Raw genomic sequence first — 8,629 nt, 5'->3', positions numbered from 1 at the left:
AGGGCGGAACAAGGAGAAGGAAAGGTGTGCCTGGAGGAAATCCCTGGGAAGAACTATCGGAGGTCGGGCCGAGAAGCCCAGGGCGAGGGCAAGGCGGCCGCCGCTGCTTTAGCAGCTGCTCGGGGCTGGAGCCGCCAGGGCTGCCGCTGCCGCCGCCTCCTCGGGCGGGCGCGGGCGGGCGGGCGGGCGGAGTGGGGGACTCTCCGGGCGCTGACATTTGCAGGCTGCCCTCCTGATTGGTCCCCTCGCCGAGCTGCTCACGGGTTCATTCAACTGTTAAGCACCTCCCCGTCTCTCTAAAGGACATTATAATGCAAGAAGCCCCCTTTTTAACCACAAACCGAATTTTCTTTCATTTAGGTGATCTATATATATCTATATCGTATAGCTTATAGCTTATATCTATTTTAAATAACTTAAAACCGCTAAAATTTGGGGGGGAACAGCTTTCACCCTGGAGCGGTGCGCGATGCTGTCTCACGCCGACCTCCTGGACGCCAGGCTAGGTGAGTGCGCGTCTCTCGCCCAGGCAGCCAGGAGAAGCCCCGGCAGGAAATTGTCAATTTGTTCCTTATTTTACCTTAATGTGCCCTAAATGGACTAATTTCTTTAAAAGTAATTGTGCTGCATTAAAGTTTAATTTGATTTAACATCGTCTTTTTAAAAAATCTATGGAATACGTAGATCCAGAGGAGTTGGGAAATGTTGTTACTTTTTGTTTTTCTTATTTTCTCTCTTTCCCCCTCCCCCTTATTATTTTTTTTAAGGGAACGACCTACCCCGTGATAATTTGTTTGGAGGCATTTTTCTTTCTCTCTTTTCACCTCCTATTTGCGTTAATTTGAGATTTCTTTCTTCTCTTTTTCCCTCTCTTCCTCTCTCCCCACTACCTCTTTCTCTCTTCCTCGTCTGAGTATGGTTGAATTTGTAAAAATCGGTCTTGAAGGAGAAGCCGCTGCAGTAGAAGCGGATTTGCTAAGTGTGCTCATTGAGAAAGGAGAAAAGCCAGATTCATCCTCACGGGCATCCGGCCTGCAAAGGGACTCGTCATTGCCAGTGGCCGAGAGGAATGCGCCTTTTATTTCTCCGGAAAGAAAAGTTGAATTCTCTAAAGCTTGATTCACTGTTATGTCTAGAGAGTTTACTTGAGTTTCCTTAAAGCTGTCTGGGTTACTGGACTCAGGATTTCCGGTTTGGGAATCTTTGGTGATGGATGTGACTCCATTTTCCAAACACTTTCTCAGATTTGAGGGGGAGGCGGAGCTGATTTGGGTTGATTTCGGGAGGTGGAAAGCTTGGAGACTAATTCATCTTCCGAGAAAGTGAGACGGAATCAACTGAGGGCCGGAGGTAGAGTTCGTCAGGCTGCCTGAGCGCAGGTGGGGCAGCAACGAAGGAATCGTTTAATTTTTCTTCTTTCTTTTCTTTTCTTTTCTTTTTTCCCTCCTGGTCGAAGGATATGCTCTCGGGTTGCTGGGGCACCAGGGGTACGGTTCATGAAAGGGACTCCGAGGCATGTTTCATTGCCGGGACTGGGAGTGTTTCATTGTGGGAGAGAAGAAAGCATGTGCTGTTTACTATGTTTACTATGGGACCCCGCGGCGGAGAGAGGGGAAAGGGCCGGGAGACGGTATTACAGCCTGGCTGTCCAAATCCTGGGGAACCCAGCTGAGCATCCCGGGAGATTGCTCCGTAGGGCGACCGCGGGCTCAGAGGGAGCCGAGGATGGGGCTGAAAAAGGACCGCGCGGGGAGAACAGTCCCTCCTGGCATGGCCAGGACAGTAGTGACCACCATCCTTTTGCCTCCTCAGGTATGAAAGATGCTGCCGAGCTTCTGGGCCACCGGGAGGCGGTGAAGTGTAGGCTGGGCGTGGGGGGCTCCGACCCCGGGGGCCATCCGGGGGACCTAGCGCCCAACTCCGACCCAGTCGAGGGAGCCACTCTGCTGCCCGGGGAGGACATCACCACAGTGGGCTCTACGCCGGCCTCTCTGGCGGTGAGCTCAAAGGACCCGGACAAGCAGCCGGGGCCCCAAGGTGGCCCGAACCCCAGCCAAGCAGGTCAGCAGCAGGGCCAACAGAAGCAGAAGCGCCACCGGACGCGCTTCACCCCGGCGCAGCTCAACGAGTTGGAGAGGAGCTTCGCCAAGACTCACTACCCCGACATCTTCATGCGCGAGGAGCTGGCGCTCCGTATCGGGCTGACGGAGTCCCGAGTGCAGGTACGCTGGGCTTGGGCACCAGGGCAGAAGACAAGGAGGGGGCGGGTGGACTTGGGCAAAGGAAGCAGGGTCTTTCCTTCCCTTGCAGGGATCCTGGGCTGCGCTTCCTCTACCTATGCTTTCCTGGGTCAAGTTAGCTCCTCTGCCCGCAAACTGGCCCCATCGATGGACAGACAGTGCCCCCATCTCCTGCCAGTATAGCCACATCCCCGCAGAAACTCCTCAAAAGCGAAGCCGGCGTCGTTCAATTACTAGGTCTCTTCCTTCCTCCTGAGAAGGGAACCTCCGGGTCTCCCACCTTCTGTGTCTCCCAGGCGGCTAAGTCCAGCACGCGATTACACTCCAGCTCTCGTAACTGACAAGCATTTCATTACCCCCTAATGAGTTTGTGTTAAGAGTCTGGATAAATGGGAGAATGCAACAATTATACAGAAAACATGAAAAAGGAGTAAACAAGGCGAAATGGGCACATTTCATAAAAGATCTACACCTGGGTTTTACGGTGTAGCTTTATTCTCCTGCTTATCACACTCCTACCGCTCTCAGGCAAAACACCCCTAGCCTTTTACAAAGGCTTTGAACTTGGCGGCCTACCAATGCGCTGGGAGAGGCTGAAGCGATCCCCCACAGACTATGAGTCCTGGTTTTCCCTAAGGTAACTTGGGGAGTGGGGAGGGCTTTCTTGTAGATCTCCGATTTGAAGAAAGGACATTTGGGGCAGGAAAGATTGACCGGCAGTAGACAAAATCATTACTGACCCCTTGTTCTCATCCAACGCCGATCCAAGTTGTAAGTTACATGTGACTTAGAAAACCACACCTGTAAGTTTTTTGAAAATCGGGGAATAAAAGTATAAGTCCAATGCATCTCGGATTTTTTCTGCTTTTTAGAAGAATGAAAACATTATGTCAAATATTTTATGTACAGGTGCTGGAGGTGAAAGTCCAAGGCGCGCGCTTAGTCTTGAGCTATCCAGGGTTCTGAAACCTTCCTTTCCTGTCTTGGACGTGGTATTTTCTGTTCCTTACCCTGGGTGTTGATCTCAGCTCTAGCTGCTTTTACAAATTTTAACTATCTTCGCTTTACAAATTTTAAACATCAAAGTTTAAAGATCTCAGTTACTTTACATTTGATCTAAGAAGAGACAAGAGTGTCCTTAATCACAGTGTTGAGTTTTTCTGTCTCCGTTCTGCTTTTTAAAGATAGTCTAACCTGGAAAAATAGCATATGCTTCTGTTTTAAATAGAAAAAAATGTCATTAGGGACTTAAAGTGGTCAAATTAATATAGTAATATTCAGGGTATAATATAGATTAACATTTTTACTCAGTGTAAGTCTGGGTGGTTTCCTTAGTGAACTCTGGAAGCCCTGAATCATGGGCCATTGAAATTAAGCAACAAAGGCATGTTAATTGCATTGTGCAGAAATATATTACTAGTGCTCTTAATTTTTTTTTTACCTCACACCTCTTTTAAATCTTTTGAAATTGAGTTCAAATCTTAACAGAAATATACAATTTCAATATTTCCATTACCGTTCATAATAGTACTGGCTTGTTAAAATCCTGTCGGTTCAAAACTCATAAATTTTTTGTCACTCAAGAGAAATGCTATATAATAATTTTTATTTTAAAGACTAAAATGCTATTGCTTAACCTGCTTACTAGTAATTAGTTGGAATTAAAATAGAACTTAGAACCACAAATAAAATATAATTGGACAACTGACTTTGTGAAAAAAGAAAATGAGGTCTATTAAACTTTATTAGGTCTTCCAAAGGTTAATGGCAGTGATTCTTTTAATATAAAAAGTTGTAAATGAAATAAAACACAAACTATGTAATAGAAACAGTTATTTTCAAGAAGTACACAGAAGAATAATCAAGAAGAATAGATACAAAGTACATTAATTGTTCTAACATAATGTTCAACCAAAGATAATAGCTTGATGCTGCTGATAGGAACAATTTAATAGAATGGCAATTTCAATATTTTTAAAAATAATGTTCCATAGTTTAAAAAGTAATCAGATCAACATAACCTTCTTAATTAACATTTCAAAATGATTAACATTATGTAATGTAATGCAAAAATAATTTATGTAAAATGTATTTACTTCACAATTCATTGTATCGTTGCTCCTTGACCAAATTCAAATTAAATAGTAATTGGTTTATGTTCTTATATGATGAGTACTTCATAGTTTTCTTTATAGTTAACAGATTGCCACACATTCTTTTCAGTACATGGGGCCACTGCACTGATTAAAAATGATCTAAACATTTAATTTATTGCAATTGTATGTTTTTAAAGATACTTTTTGATTCTAGACTAAATGATCTCAAATACTTATTTTTATCTATATCTGGCATATATCATACTTTTAAGTATTTATTAAAGCACCTCTACTCACACGGAGGCCAATTCCATGTCTGATATCGCTCCTCTTTTCTGGCTAGTATAATAAAACCATTCCTTTTATAGCATGCCATTATTAGAAACCAATTTCAGAATTATTTATAACCTGGAATGGCTTATTAAGCAGCAATGCGAGAATCATGCAAATTACGCGATCAAATGCAATATAATAAGCATAATCATTAGTCTCTAGCACGGATTAATTAACTTTCAATATTTTATTTACATAAAAACCAAATCAGTGAAATAACTTCTGCACAGCCAGTCTTGCCTTTCAATATTTTATACGAACAAAAATAATGTGCTGTAATTCCATTGACCGTGTCCCCCAGAATGGCCCTGTCACCTGCCACATCTTAATAGGGGGACAAGCCAAGAGTATTTTCTAGTTTTCTAATGGAATGAGAAATTGCATTTTCTTCCTCTCCCAGCACTATTAAAGTGTAATGAATTCGGCCCAGAGTTCACGGCTGGCTGATCGAAATGAACCTGAGATCTGGGCTTTAATACAGCTCCCCAGATTTCCTCCCAAATCTTCACATTAATCATTTGCTGGATTCCAATGAGATCTTCATAAAGCATTTACTTCGAGGGGGAAAAAAGTAATATTCTCTCTTTCTCCCTCTCTCTATTTCTGAGCCATTTATAGGTGGGGAATTAAACGGGCTATATATTTTAAAATACATTTACAGTATGTCTATATTACTGTAACAGCAGATATCATGAAAGTGGATTTTTAAATTCCAACCTCCATTAGATTCTCACTGTTGTATTAAGCATTTTCTGAGAAGAGCTGCATTTCAAACTGAGTACAAATTTGGCCATGGCTGCGGTTAATATATTTCCTGGAGTTGTCATCTCTGTATTCTCAAAATCTCCCTTAGGTTTTACCTGCATTTTAATCTGTCATGCTCTAGTTTTCAAGTGGAAACATTCACATTTTTAAAACATATGCATCATAGCTTGGAAGGGAGGTGCTCAGACCCCATGCAGGTTTTTTTCCCAACCCCAGTAAGCCATGAAACATAAAAAATTTTGTAGCCATTATTTGACTACTAACCCTCAAACATAATTGAGCACGATTTTTCCATTATTTCTATAATATTTAGTTCTTCAACAGCTGTTCTTTTCCGCTTGGGCCTGAGATTCAGAAACCTTTCTGGCAGGCGTGTTTTTTACTGAGATTCTTCGGGGCAATTTCTCCCCCCTTTCTTCTGCTTTTTTCCCCAGTCCCCCACCCCGTGCCCGCCCCAAACATTCAAACATTTCGGGATTCACTGACATTAGCAGGGTGCTAGGAACCGGTATTCATAGATATCTTTAAAAATGTATCCGGGTGCGGAGTGTGAGGTGTGGGGACCGTCTGGACACAGACACCGTCCCTTGTCTAGGGCTCCATCCGGTCCAGCCTTGGATGGGTAATGCAAAGCGACCTCTGGCAGCAGGTCTCCTCGCTATGCTTTCCTGGGCTCCTGCGGGCTGCTCTCCGCAGAAGGCCGCTAACAGCTCAATCCGCGGCCTGCCGCATTGATCCCAGCCTCCACCTAGGGTTCTGCTGCCTCATTAATCCGCCGCGCCACCAGCTCAAGGGGCTTTAGCAGGGAAAGGACCCAACATCTTTACCCAATCCGGACACTGGAGTAGGCGGAAACATGGGAAGTGGGGTAGAAACCAGAGAAAGATAAGGTGGTGGGCGATGGGGTAGAAAGGCCAGGGCCAGCCCAAAAGCGGGAGAGGATTCTAGATTGCAATGCCTTTCACATGGGTAAATAGAGAGTGCACGGGTGTGAACAAACCATTGTGCATAGCCGGTTTACCGGGAAAGGCGGTCAGGTACTCATACTCATGATGCTTTAGTTTGCGGAATAAACACTGAATAGCTTGGATTAACGCATTATCTTTTGGCCATGAATATGGTGGTCAAATTGCGTTGGCCAAATTATGAGAAAATTCAATCAGTACCTGAGCTGTGTCCCACATCATTTATATTTATGCATAGTAAGCCTCCAACTGACTACTGTTAAACTGTAAGCCTGCCAAGTGGGCATGCTGGCATTTTTTTTAAAATAAAAAGATCAAATTTAAATATGGGGCAAAGGGATGTTATCTTGGTCAGGCAGTTTACTTGATATATTTCAGGAAGAACCCTTCCTTCCCCTGTGGTGGTGAATTTGACATTCATAGACAAATTTGTCTGGTAAGGTCTGAACTTCCAGGGTCACTGTTAAGAAAGAACTAATAGGCTCACTTTGGAGTATACTTTATAAAACACATCTCCTTTAAAAAGACATCTGGGTTTGTTTAAGCAAAATTAAATTTGATTCATACCTATTGTGAGCTTTACACTTGACTTCTTTTAGTTTGTAGTGATCAGAAAATTTGCTTTTAGTTTATAGATGAAACGAGGGGTGGGGTGGGGCTGAGGGAATTGGAGGCCTGGTTATTTGGGATCCTCAGTAAGTTCCTGAAAATAATAGATTTGAAGGCCCTGAGGCTTAGGGCTCCGGCAGCAGGTTCCAGCACACTTGCACAGCCCAGATAAAGGTACCCTTAGAGGGGCTTGAGAGCAAGGCACGGATTTGTGGCAGCAGTACCAGTCGTCACGAATCAGAAGTCACGGTGGCGGCCCAAACAACACTGTAACTCAGTGGCGCTCGCTTTCCCACACGGATCACTATATTAACCTCTCTGCTCTGTCATCCATGGCGTTAGGGGTTCTCCTTTGTCTTTCGATTTTGGAACTGGCTATGTCATCCACGGCCCTTCATCAATTTCCAAAGTTACAGCGTTTCAGAAAATTCTATACCCCATCATTGTTATAAGGCACGCTATTAAGCCACATGGGTACGCAAGTTTATCTTCATTTGTACACCTGTGGGTCCAGCCTTGACACATGCCTGCCTGCAGACCTGTGCATCTAAGCAGCGAACAGAAGGTGCCAGCGTGCAGGGGCGTGGTGAATACTGCGCATGGTGTATGTTTGCACCGTGTGTAAGCGCTCCGGGGCACGATCACTCAGGACCCCGGGAGCTGGCGCCCGGTGGATGCAAGGGGCGCCGGTTGATTCCAGCTGGTGGAAAACCAGGGTCACCGGCTGGGTGCGGGGGGCGTGCCGGGCCGATGGCACTTGTTCGGCCTGGAGCTGAGTGGGTGGACCTGACGCGGGTTTCTAGGGCTCAAGCCCCCGCCCCTCCTGGCCCGCCCGCCGGCTAACAGCGCCCTGTGTGTCTCCCGCCCTGCCCGCTTCAGGTCTGGTTCCAGAACCGGCGAGCTAAGTGGAAGAAGCGCAAGAAGACCACCAACGTGTTCCGTGCGCCGGGGACGCTGCTGCCCACGCCAGGCCTGCCTCAGTTCCCGTCGGCCGCCGCCGCCGCCGCCGCCGCCATGGGCGACAGCCTGTGCTCTTTCCATGCCAACGACACCCGCTGGGCGGCAGCCGCCATGCCGGGAGTGTCGCAGCTGCCGCTACCGCCGGCGCTGGGCAGGCAGCAAGCCATGGCACAGTCGCTGTCCCAGTGCAGCCTGGCGGCCGGTCCGCCGCCCAACTCCATGGGCCTGTCCAACAGCTTGGCGGGCTCCAACGGCGCGGGGCTGCAGTCGCACCTCTACCAGCCTGCCTTTCCCGGCATGGTGCCCGCCTCCCTCCCCGGCCCCAGCAATGTCTCCGGCTCGCCCCAGCTCTGCAGCTCCCCGGACAGCAGCGACGTGTGGCGGGGCACGAGCATCGCCTCCCTCCGCCGCAAGGCGCTAGAGCACACAGTCTCCATGAGCTTCACTTAATGCAGCCGCGCCCGGCCCGCTCCGCCCCCGGCACCGCCCCCAGGTCCGCCCCGAGGCCCTAGCGGCTAGCGCCCGGGCGCCCCGCCCCCGGCCCCGGCCCCCAGCTCCTTCTCCCTCCAGGCCTCTGCCACCTCTCGCTTGGTCCTTTCCCTTGTCCTCCACTCTCCCGGGCTCACCCCAAGCCCCAGACCGCGAGGCCACCCCTCCGCCT

At 47.4% G+C, this 8,629-nt stretch overlaps 1 protein-coding gene across 1 annotated transcript; it reads left to right on the top strand.

The window, feature by feature from the left end:
* Nucleotides 1–469: 469 nt before the first annotated feature.
* Nucleotides 470–8,418, top strand: OTP (orthopedia homeobox). The gene is made up of 3 exons (XM_060146130.1): nt 470–506; nt 1,813–2,222; nt 7,888–8,418. Exons 1-3 carry the CDS (start codon nt 470–472, stop codon nt 8,416–8,418), a joined length of 978 nt encoding a protein of 325 aa, XP_060002113.1.
* Nucleotides 8,419–8,629: the final 211 nt, after the last annotated feature.

Source organism: Lagenorhynchus albirostris, chromosome 3 (genome assembly GCF_949774975.1).
Source record: "Lagenorhynchus albirostris chromosome 3, mLagAlb1.1, whole genome shotgun sequence".
Taxonomy (NCBI): domain Eukaryota; kingdom Metazoa; phylum Chordata; class Mammalia; order Artiodactyla; family Delphinidae; genus Lagenorhynchus; species Lagenorhynchus albirostris.
The sequence above is the reverse complement of the archived record's forward strand: the minus strand, read 5'-3'. Positions and strand labels throughout refer to the sequence as shown.